Below are 24,194 nucleotides of genomic sequence, written 5' to 3'. Positions count from 1 at the left end.
TTTGAGATGTTAGATATCTATTTACTAGGTGCAACCTCATCTTTTATATTTTACAAAAAAATAGGGTAATTCAGAGCTTTTTTTGTGCCTTAAAATTAACTTACTTGTATATTTTACTGAAATTTTGGGGTAATATCATGCGATATTGTGTAGAAACATGTGTAGAAAACTCAAAAACGGCTTTTGCAGCGAAAGAGATAAAGGATAAGCCTGACACCCCCTTCCCTGATGAACACCCAATCATTACACTGCAAGATCTCTCCCCTCCCTGCTAGTCCCCGGCTGCAGTGCTGGAGACAGGTAGGGAGGGGAGAAGGAGATAAACAGCACAATGTTAAAAATATTACATGTTTAAGTTGCCATAAAGCTGCTTTTGTTTTTAAAAGCCCCAGACATTCCTAAAATTACCTGATTTAGATAAGGTTTTGGTTAAAAAAAAAAAATTTTATCTGGAAATGTAGATTGTCACGAGGGACAAGTAGATTGGGACACCGATTTAGTCCCTGGACAAGTATTTTTTTTCAAAAATTTCCACACCCCTGGTAACCATTACATTTGCTAAAATAAATAAATAAATAGGCTTTTTTTTTTTTTAAATCTGATCCCAGCATTATTTCAAAGTTACAATATATTTGTCTTACGTCTGGACCACTTTTCAGATAGAAAGTAATTGTGTTCAGTGCAGGCAAATTTTCTGTTAAAAATTGTTTAGTGCAGCATTTAACATTTAAACAATTATACAGTTCTCCTGGGTACTTGGTGAGATGAAAACAAATGGATGCATATATAGCCAGCATGAGAACGATCATCGGTACAAAAGTTCTTTATGAGAGTGACAGCTCCAGAAAAATCAATCCAAAGAGCTTCTTTCACCATTTTTTTCAAACCATTCAGGAAGAAGGCTTATTGCATTTACCAATATAAAAAGTCACTACAGAAAATAATCTTTTAATCTGTATATGCGTAACTCTCATAAACAATGGCACAACAAGCAAATAAAATGTAAGCGTTGTATTGAAAATTCCCACTGCAACATCTCCATGTTAAAATTGGCTGTATGAAAGAAAAAAAAAAGCTGCATAGTAATTCTATTTCAAGCTTTGGAGATTTCACTATAAATGAATGATTAAGATGGCAGAACAGGAACGTACTTCTGTGTGGCTTTTAAGTGGTATGAAATGTCAAATGTGATTTATGGCTATGTACATAATGCAGAAAAGTAATGTCATCGAGTAGTAAAAAACATTTGTTGTGCTGTGCTCAAGATTCAGGGATGTGCAAATCATATCGCCCTACGCCTGGGACATGCAGTTCCGGGTGCTGGACAGATGGGGTTTTTTTTATTTTTGTTTTTTTACATTTAGCCCCGTTGTGGGTTTCAATGTCAGTTTTCAGTAATATTGTCAAAAAGTAGTTGTTCAGGTGCAATTTTTAATCTGCCTTCATATGCTAGAAATGCCATCCATCCTCTTCTCTATATACAGTGAGGAACAGAAGTATTTGAACACCCTGCGATTTTGCAATTTCTCCCACTTAGAAATCATGGAGGGGTCTGAAATTCACATTGTAGGTGCATTCCCACTCAGAGACAGAATTTTAAAAAAAATTCAGGAAATCACATTGTTTGATTTTTAAAGAATTTATTTGTCTTGCACTGCTGAACATAAGTATTTGAACACCTGAGAAAACCCGTGTTAATATTTGGTACAGAAGCCTTTGTTTGGAATTACAGAGGTCAAACGTTTCCTGTAGTTCTTGACCAGGTTTGCACACACTGCAACAGGGATTTTGGCCCACTCCTCCACACAGATCTCCTCTAGATCTGTCAGGTTTCGGGGCTGTCGCTGCGCAACACGGAGTTTTAGCTCCCTCCAAAGATGTTCTATTGGATTTAGGTCTGGAGACTGGCTAGGCCACTCCAGAACCTTGATATGCTTCTTACAGAGCCACTCCTTGGTTATCCTGGCTGTGTGCTTCGGGTCGTTGTCATGTTGGAAAACCCAGCCACAACCCATCTTCAATGCTCTGACTGAGGAAAGGAGGTTGTTGCTCAAAATCTCACAATAAATGGCCCCATTCATCCTCTCCTTAATACAGTGCAGTCGTCCTGTCCCCTTGGCAGAAAAGCACCCTCAAAGCATGATGTTACCACCCCCATGCTTCACAGTAGGGATGGTGTTCTTGGGATGCAAATCATCCTTTTTCCTCCAAACACGACGAGTGAAGTTTAGACCAAAAAGTTCTACTTTGGTCTCATCTGGCCACATGACTTTCTCCCATGCCTCCTCTGGATCATCCAGATGGTCATTGGCAAACTTCAGACGGGCCTGGACATGTGATGACTTGAGCAGGGGAACCTTCCGTGCAATGCATGATTTGAAACCATGACGGGGTAGTGTTCTACCGACAGTGACCTTTGTGGTCCCAGCTCTCTTCATGTCATTGACCAGCTCCTCTCTTGTATTTCTGGGCTGATTCCTTACCTTTCTTATCATCAGTGATACCCCACGAGGTGAGATCTTGAATGGAGCCCCAGTCCGAGGGAGACTGACAGTCGTCTTTAGCCTCTTCCATTTTCTAACAATTGCTCCAACAGTTGATATATTTTCACCAAGCTGCTTGGCAATTGCCCCGTAGCCCTTTCCAGCCTTGTGGAGGTCCACAATTTTGTCTCTGGTGTCTTTTGACAGCTCTTTGGTCTTGCCCATGGTAGTAGTTGGCGTCTGACTGACTGTGGGGTAGACAGGTGTCTTTAAAGAGCTCAGACAGGTGCTACTAAGCTAGATTAATGAGTGGAGTAGAGGTGGACTTTTTAAAGGCACAGTAACAGGTCTGTGAGAGACAGAATTTCTTGCTGTTTCTTAGGTGTTCAAATACTTATGTTCAGCAGTGCAAGACAAATAAATTCTTTATAAATCATACAATGTGATTTCCTGAAATTTTTTTTTAAATTCTGTGGGAATGCACTTACAATGTGAATTTCAGACCCCTCCATGATTTCTAAGTGGGAGAACTTGCAAAATCGCAGGGTGTTCAAATACTTCTGTTCCTCACTGTAACTGTCTTCCATCCACTTCTATGCAAAACCAGCTATGAATTGCATCCTATGTGAACAGTTCTCAGAATGCCACTATACTCTATTACTAGTTATGCACAGACATATCGGCCACTGAAAATATATATTTTTTTTCATTGGGGCTGGTGCCTCATTTACTCGCTCAGCAGATAAACAGGGCAATGTTAAAACCTTATTTAAAATACGGTTTTGATTAAAATTATTTTTATCAGGAGAAGTAGATTGTCATGAGAGACAAGTAGATTGGGGCCCCAATTTAGTCCCTTGGACAAGTAGTTTTTTTTAGAAAATGTCCACACCAGAGATTGATAATTTTAAAATCACTGGGATGGTTGATTTTGTATTGGGAGTTTTAATAAATTTTTTTCGAGTTTATCTAGTCTTTTCCGGAATGTTTAAAAGCAACCTTTCTCAACCTTTTCACCCCAAAGCAACCTTTACAAATAAATTTTAGGTCTGCCTAAATCAATTTATCAGGGGGCAAGTGGGAAGAATGACCTTTACACTGGTGGTCAGTGAAAAGAATACACCGCTTACTGTGGTGGTCAGTAAGAAGAATACATCCCTTACAGTGGTGGTCAAAATACCACCCTTACTGACAGCTAAAAAGATCATTGATATCTCGCTGGCTCAACTAAGTGGCACTGCCAGATGTGAGGTCATCCAATCATAGTTCAAGGAATCTATAGTAACTTCTGGAGGAACCCTAGTTGAGAGCGGTTGGTTTAAAGGGATTTTTGAAAAACCTACAAGCAGTATTTACTTATACTGGGTATGTGTAACTTGTTGTGCTCTTTATTGGGCTATTTTAGGATAAAGGGTTTACCAGACTATGAAAATATCAAGCAGCTACATCATTCAGTTGAAACCTGACATACTAAGGAAATCTGCCAGACATGGTGCAAGGCACAACAGAAAAGTCAAAATAATTACACATGTTGCAATGTTCAGAGGTTTGTCACAGGTAGTGGTTTTGATTCTCAACATTTGATAACTGGCTATCCAGTGCTAATCATCACTGTGGGAACCAATATTTTAGATCTCTAACTGATGACTCTCTAAGGCTTCATTCACGCTAGGTCATTTCAAAAATCGCTGGTGGAATCTGCCGCGATTCTGCCCATGATTTTAAAACGCAGTGTGAAAAAGCACAATTGCAAGTTCAGGTGCCATTCACTTCAAATGACACTTGAAAATGCAGGGCATTTTTGCCACAATCGCATTGTTTTTCTCGCACGCCAAATGCGATCACACAAACAAAGTCGCAAATGTGATCACGCAAACAAAATCGTGTTCCGGAACCTTTTGTGGGCGTTGCGCGTCCCATGATTTTGTTTGTGCAATCGCGGCAAAAAAGCCCGTGGTTTCAGGTGCCATTGAAGTGATTGGCACCTGAACATGGAATGGCGTACCCACACTCTCACACTGCGTTTTCAAATCACGGGCAGAATCACAGCAATTCCACCCACACTTTGAAACGCCCTAGTGTGAATGGAGCCCAAATTAACCAAAACTGGTTAGTGGCAGAAGGAAATACTCTTTACATTTTTGTGTTGACAAATTCTAGCTGAACATGATTGTGGAATTGGGTGCATTCTTTGCAAGGATCAGACCTTTAAATGTTATGGTTTTTTCATAAAAATAGCACACAATCTGACCACTCGGTCTTCTGGAAAGTACAATCAGTGGTGTCTTTAGGTTTTGTGCTGCCCTAGGCAACACAAAAATTGGACCCGAGAGATGAGAAAGAGAACAATACATACCTTCACAGCTTTGGACATCCCTGGGAACGAGAGTCAGGCTCTGCATACAACATCAAGCAGCTCGCAGCTTCTCTCGGATCCCACCTGATTCCCATGCCACACGTGTCCATTCTTCCAGGGGGTGGTGCTGCCCCCTTGAAAAATGTCTCCCTAGGCAAATGCCTTGTTTGCCTTGTGGTAAATACACCCTTGAGTACAATAACATGAACCTTTCTCACTCCACAGCTAAAACTGTCACACGATCAAGTGACCAAACGTCATTTCATGTCTATTGGCAGCTTACATCTGTGTACCCTAGCTGGTCTATGACATGTGCAACTTTTCACTGCTGAATTCTCATGGTTTGCTTGTGCATAAATGGCTTTAGCTGTAGTTACAGCCAATGTCAGAATTCAATTGGATGTAGACACTAGGATATTCGTTCTGATTATGGTTTGACAAAAGCATTTTGATTACTTCTCTTGCATATATAGTATCTGTAAAAAATTTTGCATTCATCATAAAGGTTGGAGATACAAACACTACTAAGGTTCCTGTTAGTGATAGTGTCTTCTCATTGAATATAAATATACCGTATTTTCCGGCGTATAAGACGACTTTTTAACCCCTGGAAATCTTCTACAAAGTCGGGGGTCGTCTTATACGCCGGGTGTTGTGCTGAAACCTTACCTGTACTTCCGAGCTGACGCTTCTGCGCATGTCTTCGGCAGCAGTAGACGATCGCTGATCACCATTCCTCGCAGAACTGCATGAGACGTCGGATGCAGCCGTTCAGTGCTCGATTGAGCTTGACTGAAACTGTGACATGTGCAGAAGCGTCTTCTTGCCGCTACCCGATGTGTATCCCTTCTCTGCATATCACAGTTTCAGTCAAGCTCAATCGAGCACTGAACGGCTGCATCCGACGTCTCATGCAGTTCTGTGAGGAATGGTGATCAGCGATCGTCTACTGCTGCCGAAGACATGTGCAGAAGCGTCAGCTAGGCAGTACCTTGCAGGAAATACGGTAATTAACATTAATTATTATATATTAATAACTGTGGCAGTTCTCAGATCATCTTGGAGACAGGGAGGGCTGGGCAGGCAGGGAGAGCTGACCCACCCAATCCAAGCAGGCTTTGTATGCAGTGTGCACAGAAAATACTGGTACATCGCTTGCCGTGATTGGTTGGTAGAGGGGGGTAGTCTTATACGGCGAGTATAGCCCAAAGCCTATATTTTAACAGGAAAAGTAGGGGGGTCGTCTTATACGCGCCCAGTCGTCTTATACGCCGGAAAATACGGTATATGCACTGGTTATCACAATAACTTTTTTGGATCTTCCTAACATTTGACATGCTTGCACTTTCATTTTATTGTTACTGTATTAAATAAACAGATTTGAAGGTTAGCCTTTCAAATGAGGATATTCAAATTTGAAATTATTGTGCCACACGTATCATGACAATTATTGTGATAAGATATAAGCTCTACCAGGAGAAGCACTACTTCCAGCCAGCTGGCTCACATTGCATTGTGAGAAAAAGCACTGCAAAACAGTAAGCATAGCATATGTAATAAGAAAATATAACTGTTCCTATGTTTATTAATAATTACACTTAGAAATATCTTTAAACATACATTTACAGTGCCTTGAAAAAGTATTCATACCCTTTGAAATTTTCCACATTTTGTCATGTTACAACCAAAAACGTAAATGTATTTTATTGGGATTTTATGTGATAGACCAACACAAAGTGGCACATAATTGTGAAGTTGAAGGAGAATGATAAATGGTTTTAAAAATTTTTAACAAGTGTAATTATTAATAAACATAGTAACAGTTATATTTTCTTATTACATATGCAGGCTATGCTTACTGTTTTGCAGTGCTTTTTCTCATAAAATACATTTACGTTTTTGGTTGTAACATGACAAAATGTGGAAAACTTCAAGGAGTATGAATACTTTTTCAAGGCACTGTATATTACATTACTAAAATCGAAAAGATCCATTTTACATGCATATCCAAAATGATTGAAAAGAAGTCACATTCCTTTTAAATACACTGAAGGTTGAGACATTAACACCTTCCCACCCAGCCTATAGCAGACTGAGGGCCAGGCGGGACACTCCTCCTTCTGAGTGGGTGTCATATGACGTCCTGTCAGAAGGTGCCGCTCACGCAGCCACTGGGTCATGCAGCAGCGCGATCTGTCACTGCCCGTATCCAGGAGACACAGCCAATGACAGATCACTACACCAGCCCGCTGCCAGTGTCATGTGACCAATCATAGCAGATCACATGACAATTGTATACAACGGATGGCTTGCTGTCATGCCATCCTTGTATGCAATTGTGTTAACTGATCGATCACAAGGTACAGACAGGGCCAATCACAGCCCATATGAACCATGTGATGAGCTTTGCTCAATCACATCTAATCACAACAAAAGACTGAATGAATGAGTTTCATGCAGTAAAATTGGTTGCTAATAACCAATACATTGGTATTAGCAATCATAATGTGTTAAAAAAAAAAACAAAATCCTGATCACTTGAACAGAATAGTACAATGTTACTATGGTAAAATTGTAGTGCTCTGGTCACAGTGTATTGAAAAAAAAAATAGTAAAAAAAAGAAAAAGAAATGTAATAAAGAAAAAAAAATGGAAAAAAATAAAAAATTGTATTATTTATTTATATTTATATTTTTTTTTACATACTGTCATCCATCAGTGTCCCTGATCACCACCACACCAGTTATATGATAACACTACACTGGACTGGTGAAAATATGTAATAAAAAACAAAAAAAAAATTAGGCCTAGATCCAAAACCTCTGTCTCCTTAGATAAAGGGACAAAGCTCAGATTGTAAGTACCCTCTGCTATCATTCTCTCCTTTCTTTTTGTTGTGTTCTGCTCCCCCCCTACATCCTCTGTGTCTGTGTATGGGAACTCCCTTGGAATATGCTTCCCCTTCTCTGTCCAGTAAGGATAATTCCTCAGGGTTCCCGACTGATGACCATGGTTGTATGTCGGGGTTCTTGGTGGATAACCTCGATTGTGGGTAGGAGTCCTGACCTGGTAACCCTAGTTGTACATCAGGGGTTCTTGGGGGGTGACCCGGAGGCCTCCCTTGCCAATTCCTCCGAAAAAAAGTATTGTTATTATTCTCCCTTGGTCTGGAACTATGGTTGAATCCATAGCCCTCCCCTCTTAAATGGATTAGGGAATGAAATCTATTATGAGTGGGGACACTGTATCTATAATTCCCTCCATATTCACATGGAGAGGGGGCGTCCCTATGTAATGTTCTAACTTGATGTGCATTCTGTCCTTTAGTTGAATGGGTGACTCTCACCATATCCTTGTTGCCCGAACTCTGCTTACTCAAACCCTTTCTGGAGTGCGTGATCTAGCTGGGGATGACTCCACTGAATTACTCTGTCCTCCCACCAGCTCCTGCCATTTGTAAACCAGTTCAGCAGAACCATCATGAGAAACTGCTCTAAGTTACAGGACTACATTGCTCAATCAGAAATTATTGAGAGATTTATTGATAAAGATTATGATCCCATCAAACTAGAGAAAGTTAGATATGAAATAAGTCACAATTATGTAGGGGAGATAAAAAGAAGTAAAAGGTCAAATAGAAAGCAAGACAGAAGGTTTGAGTTTGCATTCATTTCGGACTTTGTCAGTATAAAGAAGTGGAATGGATTATTGACAAATATTGGTCCATTATTAGGAATTATAGAATCTTGGGATCTTTGGTCTCCACAAGACCTAGATTTGCTTATAGAAAATCTCCCAACTTTAGACAGAAGTTAGTAAGAAATGTCATCTCTCCCCTGAGACTGGTTAAGGGCACCATGTTTGATCTGAAGGGTTTCTTCCTGTGCGGTAAGTGGACCATAGGTAGGATCACTAATGCTAGACATAAAAAAAAATTGAAACCTTTAGATCGAACGTGACACAAAAAGATTTTCACCATTAGAAAATGTATCTCATGCCACTCCAATTTTGTGACTTATCTTTTGGAATGTCCTGGTGGGCTCCAATATGTGGAGTGTACCACAAGGAAGCTACAAATAAGATTAAGGGAACATGTCACCAACATTAAAAAAAGGAAAGAAGGAACATAGCTTGTCAAAACACTTTAGAGATGTACACAGGTGTGCCCCCACATTCTTAAGGTTTTGTGCCATTGACAAAATTGGAGCACATTGGAGGGGCAATAATCGCACAAGGGAGATTTAAAAAAACGAAACGTTCTGGATATATGAGCTGGACAGTATGAGCTAAATATAGAATTGGATTTGAACGGCTTCATCTCCAACTCATAGGTTATCATTTGGGGATTCCAATTAGGCAAATGTTAGTAGTGAGGACAAGTGTGTTTTGTTTTAGATCTGACACGCCTGTCCTCCCCTTTTTTAGATGCACTCATGATTCATATAATTTAATTAACATTATTGGTTCATTAATTATTTTAATTCATTTATTTTGTAATAAAAAATTTTTATCTATAATGTGGCAGAGAGGATACGGATACCAACATATTCTAAACAGTCAGGGTTTACAAACCTGTTATATTCAGCTTCATTAGCATTAATTTGATTTACCACTAGATGGCAGACGTTTTAGGTCTCTTCATATATCTATGTAGAGAATAATGATTATAACAAATCAATTGGGTTACATGGGATGATATACTAACCTAACCTTGTTGTTGGATTGTAAAAAGGACATTGTTTTAGGAATTCTAAGGACATGGGGTTATAGAAAAGTAGGCTAGTGCTGCATTCAGATGTCTTTCCAGAAGTAAGATGGAGACCATGGCCACAGGATGTGGGCAGGATGTTTTATAAGTAGAAATGCGGTGGTGTCTGACGCCTATTGCCTATGAGGAAGTCAATTCAATGACAAAATGCGTCAGTCGGATGTGACGTCAGACACAACCGGAAGTGCCGCAACAGCCATTTTGGAAATTGGTAGAATCAAGCTGTTTGTATTCCAAACACATGTAAGCACATTTTTACATTATTAAACTTGATTCCAAGCAATATTGCACTATGGGAGTATGTTTATCTTAAATAATCACTGAGAATTTGTGAAGTGAGGAGGCGATTGGGCACATTGATACTGGATTACAAAAAGGCTATTCACAAGACATGCAGGGTAAGGTGCATGACTGAAGGGGAAAGGGATCAAGCACGTTGTTTTTGGCTTTGCACAAAGGTGGTAAATGAAGGGCGGATACACGTGTTGTGGATTTGATTCACAGTTTAAGAGTGAAATGCACATTTTCACCCTTAGAGGGTAAGAGTATTTAGGGAAGAGTGGTACACATTCCTTGTTTATTGCACACAGTTGCACATGCAATTTTTGTGTGTAAGAAATACTACACTATATTAGTTTTTTCTTTTGGAGATTTGGATCAGCACATTGGAAGATCACAGAGAGAGAGAGATTGTATGGCATACAACACATTCTGGCTAAGGAGATCTTGATGGGAAGATAGGAAAATTGGAGTACGAAATGGTGCGCTGTTGCTACTCTGAAATGTCATTCTCCTTCTGTGATCTGTTTGCAGGAGACTCACCTTTGCTTGGATACTCTACTACTTATAGCACTCAATATCATTCTACTTAGAACTCTTATTCTAGAGGGGTGTCTATCTTAATAGCAAATGGGGTGGACTTCTCCTGTAGCCAGGTGCAGCAGGATACGAAAGGGAGGTATATTTTACTGTATTGTACATTGTTTAGGAAAATGTATTTGGTGGCTAATATCTATATTCCTCCTCCCTACTCACGTGACATCCTTACGGACCTCCTAAAGTTTACTTCAGATAAGCCAGATGTCCCTTGGTTGTTGGTAGGGGATTCCAATAATTATGGTGACCCATCTCTGGATAAGTATAGCTCTGCCGCAGGACCAGTGCCATCGCAAACCACAGCCTTTGCTAGATATATTCAGGAGATTGGCCTGGTAGATATTTTGAGGCTACGACACCCTACTGAGAAGCACTTTTTGTGCTTCTCACGTACCCATAAAACCCTGTTGAGAATAGACTTAGCTTTGGGAACAACTAGACTACTACCCTTAATATCTGATATTGCCTATGTGGCTAGGTCTTTCAGATCACTCCCCTTTAGTCCTAAAACTGTTTTTGAGGTCCAATCCCAATCTGACCTTTTGGAAAGTGAATCCTTACTGGCTGACTCTCCTTCCCCCTCCTGGAGGTATAGTGATTGACCCCCAAGAGTATAGTGTCATCAACAAACTAACTGTGCCCTCCTTAATATATTGGGATTAATTGAAGGCCTACCTGTGAGGTGTCCTTATAGCACAAATTTCTAGAATCAGGCAGCAATCTAAACAGTGGGAATGTGCTTTAACTAGTTCTACAGGCCAAGGCCAGATATATTGCTGACCCCACGACTGTTAACCAACGTGAATTGGAACAATTGCAGCAGGATTATACTGTCTCCCTCAAGAAAGCAGAACAGAAATTTTTTTTTCCAACAGCCCTACTTTGAGGAGGGGGAAAGTACGGGTCACTTGTTAGCTACTATAGTGAGATCACAGAGTTCTCTGGCCTACATTTCTGATCTGCGGAGACCCCCGGATGTTGTGGTAGCTACCACTCCGGAGATCTCTTCAGTCTTTTGTGATTTTTTTTAGATCACTGTACAGTACTAAGGTATCCTATTTTGAGGACGACTTATTGTTGTTTCCTAATTCTATTAAATTAACTTCTCTGTCTGATCCAGAGAGAGAGGCCCTGGAAAAGGCTTTGAATTTAGAGTATCTACAATTCACTACTAGTATGTCTAATAATAAAGCCCCAGGGATTGATGGCCTCCCAAGTGAGGTGTATAAAACTTATGGAGCTTACCTTCTACTAGAACTGTTGGAGGTATTTAATACTGCTTTTGATGCTGGGACCTTGCCTTCATCTATGAACGAGGCTATTGTTGTAATACCCAAACCTGGCAAGGACCCCATCATTCCAGATTCTTATCGCCTGATATCGTTACTTAACTAGGACGTTAAGCTTCTAGCTAAAATGTTGGCAGTCCAATTATCGAATGTCATTTCCAAAATAGTTCATCCATATCAGTTGGGCTTTATTCTAACTGGAGCGACTTCCATAAATATTAGATTGTTTCTGAACTTGCAAATTCCTATGAGTAATGCTGGTAATAGAGCAGTATTATCGCTTGATGCGGCAAAAGCATTCGATAGTATAGAATGGAGTTTCCGGTGGCATTGTCTAAGGACGTTTGGGTCCAAATTTCTACAATGGATCCAACTTCTCTATCGCCGACAGCTAGAGTACAAATTAATGGGCATGTTTCGGATTCTTTCCCTCTATATAGAGGTACGAGCCAGGGATGTCCATTATCCCCCCTCCTTTTTGAGTTGACTTTGGAACCCTTTGCAGCAGCAATCCGTCAATCCTCTAATATAGGATTCAAAAGGTCTACAGGGGAGGACAAAATAGCATTATATGATGACACCTTGCGGTTTTTGGGGGACACTTCCTCCTCTTTAATTGAAGTAATGTCCCTAATCAACACATATGGTTTATTTTCAGGTTTTATTATTAATTGGGACAAGTCAGTTCTTTTACCGCTGGACCCCCTTCCATTAGACCTACCCCCAATTGCTAAGCAGATATCAGTTGTGCCCTCCTTCAAATATTTGGGAGTTCTGATCACCCCTCAGATGACTGATTACATGGAACGTAATTTGGAACAATTACTCCATAGATTGAAACAAACGAACGGAACGTGGTGTAGATTGCCTCTAATGGTCATTGGTAGGGCTAATTTAGTTAAGATGATTTGGATGCCTCTACTCCTCTATATTTTACATAATTACCCAGTGTGGCTTCCGCAGCTCTTTTTTTGAAAAATGTAATGCCTTTTTAGGGATCTTATCTGAAAACAGACATCCCAGAATACGGCTTTCCACATTACAACTGCCCAAGGATGGGGGGGGGGGGGCCTGGCTCTACCTAATGCCAGATTATATTTTATAGCGTCGCAGATGCAACATTGTATTGCTGGAATAAACTGGATGCCTCTGACCCAATCCATCAGAAGTGGTGAAGCTTGAGGGCTTTGGTCTTTGGAAAAGGTCTGGTCTGGTTTCTCCATCAATTGTATAAATCAGGATGTCTTTTTGCCCTTTAGAGCGCTGGTAGACAGATATCATATACGCAATAAAGTTTTTTTTCAATATCTCCAGTTGCGCCATGCGTTACAATGCCGAGCTGTGACAATCCTACTTAAATATAACCCTTCCATACCACTGACTATGGCGGTATCCACGTCTTGCCCAGAGAGGTCTTGCATCAGCCAACAGCAGTGACTGACAGTCACTGCTCTCTGCTCACAGCGGTGATGACAATTACCCGATCAGCAGTCATGTGATCGCCGAGTTCCCACACTTCGAGCCTAAGGGGACAGATGCAGCATCACACTGATGCTACATCCACCTAGGTAAGTAGGAAAAACCCTAAACTTCTCTTTTAATGAGCACCTTGGGAGAACCTAAACATAGGGTGCTCGGAAATAAAATTCTGCCTAATTGCTGACATTTTTATTCAGGTAATCAGTTTAGTAGCTTCAAGCATAAAACACCTTTACTGTAATAATTAACACTTTGCATAACATTTAATGAAATTTGAAGTTACCTGAACAGCTAGCAGCATCTGATAAAAGTACAGTTTTGCAGTAGATTCTTTAAGTCCGCATGTTGCTATTACCCTGTCAAACAATTCTCCTCCTTCCATCCTAAAGAAAAAAAAAGTGGACCAACCAGATTAATACACCACTACCTATCTAAAGCAAAAAAGTACAAAAGTAACATTCAAGTGGGATTAAACCCTAAAGGAGTTTACCTTCATGCATTATATTATTTTAAAGTGTACGTTACGTTAAATTTCTAGTGATCCTACCAATTCCACTGCTTTCCAATTTCAAATTGACCACGCTGGGCATGGCAGCACATCCATCTCAGTGTGGTCAGTTTTCTGTCTGTGCTGGGAACACAGCCAGCTTGTTCTCCATTGTTCAGACTTCTGCTGACACGGCCCCCTAATCACAGGGAAGATCAGTGTGCTGCTGTTTCTCTGCTGCCTGCTGACATGCTCGCCCCCCCCTCAATACATATGCACACCATATATAGGTTCATATATACTTTAAGGATGTATATGGCTTTGCAGAACCAACAGAACCAAACCATCAAGGTTTGTTTGCAAGATAATTAAAATGGTCTGGTGAATGTGTCTTGTATGTTTTGTTCAGAATAGTCCAAGCAACATTATTATGTGGCTTATTTTTTATTATTAGTAGTATATTATTATTATGCTGGATTTAAATAGCACCAACACTTTACAAGGCTCTTTACAACATAAGGGCAGACTGTACAATTAAAAAAAAACTTTTTTTTTTTTTAAAAAAAAAAGTGTTTTTAGTAGGGTGTAAAACATAGCTTGCACCAAAGTCCCACAGCTAGTCTTTGATGACCATCTTTGGGTAGCTGAGGCCTGTTACATGGCTGGCAGAGATGCAGAACATTTTACAGAGATGACAAAAAGCCAAAAAGATAGGAGGAAAGAAAATATGCACAGATGCAGATAGAAAGGTGCTTGGAGGAGGAAGAAGGGACCAACAACAAAAAAATAAATACATTTCAAGTCCGCTAAAGACCAAATGAGTAACAATAAATTGAATATTCTTGATGAACTGTAGGATGGTAAATGGTTAGATTTAGGTTTCAATGCTCTGGGTGCCTTTGGAGAAATGGAGGTCATGGAGACACCATTCATGCAAAGATCAGCCTTCTATCTTAATCTCGCCAAAGGGCACAATTTCAAATGTCTACCAGCTAGTATATTCAGATTTTAACAAATTTTGCCAAACTAATAAAAACAGGCTTAGTCCACAATTTGACCACAGAGGTAAGACAGTCAAAACGCTCAGTATAGACACGTGATATGTCTATACTTTTTGTTACTATATGTAATCATGGTCGATCTACTTTTTATCCATTAATTAATTACATAATTTTTTTCTTTCATATAAATTCATATCTAAAAAAATTCCTTTTACATTATTAATTTCCTCCACATATTTATATTTTACATTCAGTATTGAATGAAACCCAAGGACTGTGTTCCTTTTCAGATTGTTTTTCGCTTGGTGTAATATGCTGTGAAGTTATACAGCTTCGAGACTGTTGGGGGGCTGTGGGGCCACCGAGTTTGCAACATGTATGTTCTGGTATTGCTTGCGGTCATGTTCAGCGGGGTTTTGCGGAAAGGAGAGTGGCTGTCAATCTGGCTGGGTGTTCCCTCTGGCCGCTTCTCCATTGGTGCCCCATCCGATCCGGAAATTACGTCAGGATGGCATCACCGGAAATGACGTTCTGGCCTCACCGGGAGATTGAGCTGGAACGCACGCAAGACATCCGGTTTCGGATGGCGTGCGTTTCACAGCATAGGCTGCACCCTGCTGGGCAGATGCTGACAGCTCTCCACTGACCTACGGGACACACACATAGGATGCCTCAGCAGCACCCCCTAGAAAAGAATATACCCATTACGAGAATGCACCACTGGAGATATCAAGTTTATAGACCTCAATCATTCATGTAAGCAATTTATGCCTTTTTTAACACTATTAAGGGTTTTATGCAATTACAGTGTTAATGTATTTTTATTTATTTGTGTTGTGTGCAATTCAATGCTACTTGTTTCTCTGATCACACTTCATGTCAATGTCGTAACCAGTTGAGTACAATTTGGGCCATTATCCATACACACCCCAGTGGGAGGAGTCTGCCCAACACTATGTGATTCTACCATTTAGCTTTGTAAAGACTGTTTGTATAGCATGCAGGATTGGCTCTGAGGAAGAGGGAACTGCCCCTTGAAACGCGTCAACCATCTGTGGGTCTTCTCGAAGCTTGAGAGTTGACCTGGTCGCTTTGAGATCATGATGCTTTTGACACAACCGTTTGTGAGTATATATATTTTTGGGTTTTAATAAAACTTCTATTCTCAGGTAATGCACTAGGCTGGTGCTCCTTTAAATTTCTGGAAGTGAAATCACTCCAGCATCAATGGACTACAGTGGGACAGTTAACCACTTTAAAGTAATACTAAAGCTTTGTTTTTTGTTTGTTTTTTGCAGCTGCCTTGTCCTCTTCTTTTCTGGACCCTCCCCTTCCTGCTGGTGCTCCTAGCTCCTCCCCCTCAAGTAGTGCCCCAGAGAAAGCTGCTTTCCCTGGGGGCACTGATGCATGCTTGTTCCAGAGGCCCCAGGAAATAAATCGGTGGGCGTTGCAATCTTTTGTGCCACACTGTATTTGCACAGCAGTTTTTCAATCTCTTTGGAAAAATACACTTTTTTTTAAATTCTAGTGCACAAAAACACAATAGAATACCCAAATAAAAAAATGCAAGATGATGTTACGCTGAGTAAACAGATGCCAAACATGTCATGCTTTAAAACTGCACATGGCCGTGTGCTAATAGGTAATGCTTGAAAAGCCTTTACAGGGCTAACACTTTAGATTTACACAGGAGATCTGGTGCTAGAATTACTGCCCTCGATCTGACATTCACGATGCTACCTCACATGGTGCGGTTGCTTTTTACATATGCATGCAGGACTGACGGGTACTTTTGCCTCTTCATGCAAGCGTAGGGCACTTTTTTTTTTACAAGGTCACTTTAATTTTTTTTGATCACTTATTTTTATCAGAGGAAATATAAATATTCACTGTGATAGCAATAGGCAGTGACTGGTACCCTTTACTGAGAGATCAGAGGTCCTCTGCCCATAAAAGCTCCAGATCACACCAAGATCGATATGATCCGAAGTTTTTTTCAAAGCCCCCCACCCCCCTCAAGGGTTTGTTTACAACTGGTGAAACCGGAATTGATGATGAAATTGCTCATCACTTCCAGTTTCATAGACCATAGAGGTGATCAGAGTTGTTCTGGTTTCTGGTCTCCGATCAGCTCTATGGTGGGCCAGCAGAATTGCCAACTGAACACTCAGTGATCGTGCTGCTTGTAAAAGCAATCCAGCGGCTGCAGGCATCATCCCAGTAGACCCACTCAAAGTCCAGCGATGTCCGGGTACGTCACTGGTCTGGAAGTGGGTTAAATTGTAAAATAACTTAGCTCTACGCTTACAGCAGAGCTCCAGTCTATTCTAAGAAAAAAAAGAGTCACTCAGCCGATCGAGCAGTGTGCTCACTGCAGCCGGGTTCACTGGCATTTCAAGTATGGGCACTTGGCTGTGACCACTTACGGCGCCACAGCTGGGTGCCCACTGTGCATTGTGAATGATTCCAGTGTCTTCTGGGACCTGTCAGGTGTCCCAGAAGACTGCAGGAGGGAGGAGAAGGGGAACTTCCGCTTCCGATTGCCAAGGCGGTTTGAGCAGAAATGGGAGTGGGTACCTGTCAAAATCAGGTACCCACTCCCCAAAGGTACCAATTTGTCATGGGAAGTTGGTGACCTTTTGGGTGGAGCTCTGCTGTAAACACAGAATATAGTCAATTTTCAGTGAGAAAATATTTGGAATTATGTTTCTTTTTAGGTTTTACAACTCTTACATGTAATATCACATTTCAATATTACACAAGAGTGAAACATTATACATATTTGAAGATTTTCCCCTCAGTTTTTCTATGTTTTTACTTCAATCATTTAGCCACAGATATCTACGGAGATAAAATCTTGCCTTCGCGGAGATATGAGCAGTCCTCTTTGTTCAATCAGTCCTCACAACAGTTTGGCAGCACTACTAAGCAGGAAGCACAACACAGCAGACTACATGACCAAATCCTTGATAACAGTCAAACATTATCTGCTGTTGATGGAAGTAGGGGTTAAGTGATTTACACATGCTGGATAAAGCAAGCAAGGAGTGCATGGGTGACCAATCACCATGTAGCAGCTCGATAACATGGTGGCAGGGGAAAGAGTCCTAAATCCTGTATAAGCTTAACTATAATTTAGCGCTAAAACAGAGCGTCTGCTTTCCCATGGGTGGGCGATTTCTTGTCCCAACAGTCGTTATGAATAGGTCAGTAGTTGTGTAAAGTCACTGAGCAATCCCTCTAGTGGTTAATCTGTTGAGCTTTTAGTTATTTTATCCCCGTTTGGAAAAAAAAAAAAAACACCAAAGCTTTTGCTGCAATTTTGACCTATCTGTAGCTGTCATGAATCCCCTCCCATTACCCGGCAGAACTTATCTTCGGTCCACGGGCTATCACCAGGGAGCCCAGGATGTCACAGGCCCACCTCCCAGGGCAGACTCATCATGCAGCCCGGGCTCTTAGTACCCTTTGATTGAGCAGCACTCTAGTAACTGTAGTTACTCACACAACTATACAAGGGAAGGACAGCCCCCAACAGCCAAGGAATGACCTGTGATATTGCACCAGCCTGAATACTTAAGGAAAAAGATGTAAATAGCTATTTAAAAGAACACATCAGAAGGGCAGAACCTAAAGCTTAAGTTCTTCAAAAATAGAAAAAGCGGTCTTGAGGGAAACTTGAAGGCTGCCATAGCTGGCCTCCAGCTGCTCAATACTTTGAATTACTGTGCTGAAAAATGTATACACTATAGGACTTCTTACTCCACTGATCTACATACTTTTTCAACATCAATCCTTAGAAAGAACTGAAGCTTGTGGCCAGGTATGACAGCATGTCATCTAGCATTTTCAAACGGTGATCAGTATTGTTGGCCCCTCATATTTCTGTCACAACTGGTTTACTTCAGTAGCATAACAAATACATGAATGAGCAAGCTTGTAAATAATGTGAAAGTCAAGTTAAATACGATAAAACCTTAGGAGCTCACTGAACATTAACTATACTTTTCCTTTACATCAGGTCGGGAGCATTATGGCTAACATCCTTTATGTAAAATTTAATTCTCTCTAACTAAATAATAAGAAAAATAATTAGTACGTTACTCACAACTCCAAAACGATGTAAAAATTGTCCTCTGTGTCAAAGAAGTTCTCAATGTTAATGATACAAGGCTGAAAAAAATAAATTCAATATAATTGTCAGGGTCTTGTCCACGGCAGACGTTCTGGAAGATCTGACATTTCTGCCAGTACTCTACATAACCGCAGAAGTACACATCAGCCTCAGTCTGGTGCCAGATGGCCATTATAAAGGAGGCTCATCACTTCCTCTAGTTGCTGGATGATCTCTAGCTCCCCGTGCCCTGTTCCAGTGATTCTGACCTGTGATTTCCTGTTACTGACTCGGCTTGCTCCTGGACCTGTATACTCTGCTTTTCCCCTGATCTGACCTCGGCTTGGCTTACGGATATGCTCTTTCTCGCTCCTCTGTGAATGACCTCGGCTATCCCATCTGACTACGTCTGCTCTGCATCCCACCTGGTACCTGACCTTGGCTTGAACCGACTACCCAGTAAACATCTAAATCCCGGAAGGGCTTGCATACCATGCACAGGCGCCTCCTGTCTTCAGATCTATCTCTGTGCACCAGCTGTGCTTCTAAGTGGACCACCAACCAGCACTCCTACAGGTGACCTGTGCAAATTTGGGCCTGACTCCCGCTGTCCCACTCTCAGGGGAGTTCGGAACTTAGCCGCAAGGGAAGCCCTCTCTCCATTGGCCTCCATCACCAGGTATGTGATAATAATGCAGACCACATTTTTTAACTGTTTATATCATCAATGTTTCTATACTGTGGCAGAGTGATTTCAATCCTGCCATATGCCATCAGCTGATTGTGTTTTGTGGATAGCAACATCAGTAGATAAATAACATTACTAGGACACTAATGAGCTCCCCTCTGCGTATCTGTAGTTACTAGCAACACCTGTATTATAGAGAGGACTTGAGAACAGGGTTAGGAAACACTGGTGTGCTTACAGTCCAGAATAAACATGATTAGATATTCTATGACTTTACTCAAGTGTGCATTGAATATTTTCACACCCATTAAAAAAAAAAAAAAAATAAGAAAATGTCTACTTCAATTTATTTACTTACATGACTCATTTTTTTTAGAATTTCAATTTCTGTGTCTGCAGAAATGGCATTGCTCTAGAGAAAAGAAGATTTTAAAAAAAACTTTTCAGTCCAAGTTCTACGAGACCTAGTTTCCAAGCCAACCAATCGTGTAATGTGTTTGTTGCTGAACATAGCAGATAATATACAAAGACAAAACTAAACCAACACAACATGCTTGATTTTGACAAAGATAGGCATTTTGTTTAAGGAATTAGAAAAACTAACCATTGTCACTCAACCTTTTCTATAAACTAAATGCACCAGAAAACAGGTAGGAGTGTCAAAATCCTACTTACCAAAGAAGCAGAACTCATCCGAAATGAGCGCTTACTTATAATTTTCACAGCCACCTTCTTGCATGTTAATTTTTCAAAGGCCAGTTTGACTTCACCACAAGCCCCACTGAAATAACAGAAGAATCTTAAAGCTGAAGTCAGAGATCCATAATACAGACATGCATTAACCCCCTTCATAAAAAAAACTAAAGTGCAAAAGTATAATAAAATCTTCTAAAGTCGGGTTGTGCAATCATACTATCCCACTTCCCATTTCATAAGTTAAAGCCAACGAAATGGGATCGCTGCAAAAACTGTATTATCTTGTATTAAGTAACATGTGAGTTACAATTGTTCTGTAGAGCATCAGTAGATCAAGAGAAGTGACAAAGGGAGGTACTAGGTTGTCAGTCAGCCTCCATGGAGAGAGGACACAGTTGCGAAATCCTGATGTTCAGGGAGGAATATACCTCCAGTTCACATTCTGAGCTGTGGTAGCATTACAAGATATATATATATATATATATATATAAAAATCCACTATAAAAAAAAAAAAAAAGGCGGAAATATTACCACAAGATTCTGCCAAAAAGTCACAGATTCATCAGTTTTTGTGTTCAGCTACATGAAATTGAAAATTAACCCAAACACTAGTAGAGTTCTCTTAAAACAGCAAGTACAGTGCCTTGGAAAAGTATTCATACCCCTTGAAATTTTCCACATTCTGTCATGTTATAAACAATAACGTAAATGTATTTGATTGGGATTTTATGTGATAGACCAACACAAAGTGGCACATAATTGTGAAGTGGAAGGAAAATGATAAATGGTTTTCAAACTTTTATACAAATAAATATCTGAAAAGTATGGCGTGCATTAGTATTCAGCTCCCGAGTCAATATTTTGTAGAACCACCTTTTGCTGCAATTACAGCTGCAAGTCTTTATTGGGTATGTCTCTACCAGCTTTGCACATCTAGGAGTGAAATTTTTGCCCATTCTTTTTGCAAAATAGCTCAAGCTGTCAGATTGGGTGGAGAGTGTCTGTGAACAGTAATTTTAAAGTCCTGCCACAGATTCTCAATTGGATTTAGGTCTGAACTTTGACTGGGCCATTCTATCACATGAATATGCTTTGATGTAAACCATTCCATTGTAGCTCTGGTTGTATGTTTAGGGTCATTGTCCTGCTGGAAGGTGAAACCCCGCCCCAGTCTCAAGTCTTTTGCAGACTCCAATAGGTTTTTTTCTAAGATTGCCCTGTATTTGGCTCCATCCATGTTTCACTTTCCTCACAAACCCAAAAGATAAAGGAGATTTATTTCTCATGCTAGGATAGTAGGCAGAGCCATACAAATAATTCCTTTTGGCTTGCTGGGACATCCAGAACTGCTGGTTTAGAGCGTACATCAAATCTATTATTTCAGAGCCATTTATTCCAAACTGTATACTGCTGTTTCAAGCTTGTAAACCTGTGCCAAGTGAAATACATCAATATATGAATATGCTATAAATATGCTGATCTTCTCACTTTAATACTTTGAATCACTAGTCATAAAAAATATGCAGTAAATGAGGTTGGTTTGTAGTCAGGTTTCCCGATTTGCATTCTTGTTTCTGGTTAGTAATTCAAAAGCATTGAAGTCAGAGGATGAGCACAGGGAACTGCTGAGTTCAGAGACATCAGCAAAGGAAGCTTCTGTTTTTTTTTTTATTATTGGGTCCAGGTTTCCTTGAAAATCCACTTGAATCATAGACTATTTCTCTGATGTACTATAATAATAACCATCATACCACAAAAAAAAAAAAAAACTAAGGCAGACAAAATGCCATTGTTACCTACCTTCCTATGGTTTTTGACATGATGTATCGGTCTCTAATTTCCTTAGGATAAACAGACTGATCATCGACCAAAAGGTCAGAGAACACAAAAACTGCAAAAAAACCAAACTGTTACATCTAGAATGGCTGCCATTAACTGTACTATATACTGTATAAGCAAGAGTAAAACAAACAAAAGTCCCTTATGTAACACATTAGCATTTTTTTTAAAATTGATCTACTTAGAAAGTATTGTAAAGAAGTCACTGGTGAAAACCACAAAAAGAAACACATGGGGGGTGCCAACTAAGTGCAACATCAAGGGGTGTATTACAATTAAAAAGTCAAAATGCAAACTCACAGAAATATAAAATCAAAGAGCTTATCTGTAGCCAAGCCACATTGGATGGAAGCGGTCAGCATCCGCAGCGGACACAGCAGAATGAAGATCCCAGTGACCAGGACCCGGCGATCATGTGATCGCTAGGCGATCAGATGGTCACAACGTAAGCAAAGCTGTTATGAATCAATCTGATTAACAGTTCTGCTCCTCTTTCCAGTGAGATTGGCCCACAGCTGTCACGGTCACAATGATCTTTATTTCTGCAAAGCAAAAAAAAAAAAAAAAAGCCCTGATTCCTCCCTGCCCCACACATACACCCACCCACTAGTACAATGTTACTATGGTAACACGGTACTATTCTGATAAAAATATTTAAAAGATAAACATTTCTAAAAAGAAGTTTAAAAAAAAACAAAACATTGAGAATTTTTTTTTCCATTTCTTTTTTAGTTTTTGTTTTTTTTTTTTTGTTTGTTTTTTTTAACTACTGGCCAACAGTTTACCTGAATTTTGCAGGTGAGCAGCAGCTCTTGGCAAACCAACCTAATCTTGCATCACTTTCTATTTTGGGGTGTGAACGCACCTGCGCCCCCCGCTGCCCCTTCCCTCCCACCTGTCATTCCAGGGAGAGAAGAGGGAACATGGCACAGAGTAAAAGCAGTACATTTTACACACATACGTTAGATTAGCACATTTAACCCTTTGATCGCCCCGTCACCCAGTCAGTCCCTTTAGTACAGTGTCAGTATATAGAATTTTTCACTGATCACTGTATTACTGCCACTAGAGACATCAGATAGCGTAAGGGGCAGTAAGTGCCCCACCCAGCCAGGGTCAGCTAGCATTAGATTGCTCGCACACATGCTATAGGTCGCTGATCACTGCCATTACTAGTATAGTGCTTGTACGGGATCAAGACATTAATCATGAACAGAACTATACTAATGCCTCCTTTGTATAGTGTCCCCAGAAACGCAGAGTTAGCAGGATGGGCTCATTCGCAGTCAGCACTAGCATTTAGCCCCTCCGCTGCTTTTTTACAGATTTGTATCAATTGATTGTGGGCCAAGGCAATGTATACGCACAACAATACATTGCCGCCCACCCAAATTCAGCTCTTGCCAGACAATTCGCATGGAAACCTAGCACGGTTTCTGAATTTAAAACGTTTTTCGGCCTAACCCTCAACATGGGCATTTTAAAAGAGAATGAATTGTGATCATATTGGTCCACAGAGCCAATTCATCATATGCCTGTGTTCTCTGCTCTTACATATATGCCCAACATGGACCAGAAATGTACTGGTACGTTGTTGGACTTTGAGTAGTTCTACCGGGATGATGCCTGCAGCTACAGGCATCATTATGGTACCGTCTTTTTTCAGCTGGCGGTAAAAGGCAATCCTAGCGGCCAATTAGCTGCCGATTTGTTTTAATGAGCAGCGGGAAGGGACATTCCCCCCCCTTTTGCTGCCCTCCAGTTTTCTTCGGCTCTCCTGTCCCACAGGGAAATCCGAGAATGCAGCCGGCAGTTCTGCTGGCTGACTATAGAGCTGATCAGAGACCAGAATGGCTCCAATCATCTCTATAGTCTAAGAAATCGGAAGCTACGAGCATTTCATCACTTCAGTTTTGCAGGATATAATCAGCGCCATTTGTAAATTGTGAAAGCATCTGATCACATTGATCTTGGTGAGATTATATAATGTAAGAGCAGAGGAGATATCTGGAATCTGATGGACCCCATATTTATATAAATAATATATTTTTATATGCGCGCAAGCGTTGACCGTGTCGGTATGTAAACAGCGGTTGCACCAAGCATGTGACACATAGC

The 24,194-nt window shown here is 40.5% G+C and overlaps 1 protein-coding gene across 1 annotated transcript in view; it reads right to left on the bottom strand.

Moving 5' to 3' along the window:
- Positions 1-24,194, bottom strand: part of CHEK2 (checkpoint kinase 2) — a 72,911-nt gene that overhangs the window by 32,028 nt on the left and 16,689 nt on the right. The window contains exons 5-9 of the mRNA XM_089686665.1: positions 22,038-22,128; positions 20,217-20,322; positions 19,900-19,953; positions 18,848-18,912; positions 13,535-13,634 (exon numbers count right to left, since the gene is read on the bottom strand). Of these exons, the coding sequence (XP_089542791.1) occupies positions 13,535-13,634; positions 18,848-18,912; positions 19,900-19,953; positions 20,217-20,322; positions 22,038-22,128 (416 nt within the window). The remainder of the gene's footprint in view (positions 1-13,534; positions 13,635-18,847; positions 18,913-19,899; positions 19,954-20,216; positions 20,323-22,037; positions 22,129-24,194) is intronic.

The sequence above is a fragment of the Staurois parvus genome, unplaced genomic scaffold (assembly GCF_062004578.1).
Source record: "Staurois parvus isolate SC_StPar_1 unplaced genomic scaffold, SC_StPar_1.0 ptg000404l, whole genome shotgun sequence".
NCBI classification, from domain to species: Eukaryota; Metazoa; Chordata; class Amphibia; order Anura; family Ranidae; genus Staurois; species Staurois parvus.
The sequence above is the reverse complement of the archived record's forward strand: the minus strand, read 5'-3'. Positions and strand labels throughout refer to the sequence as shown.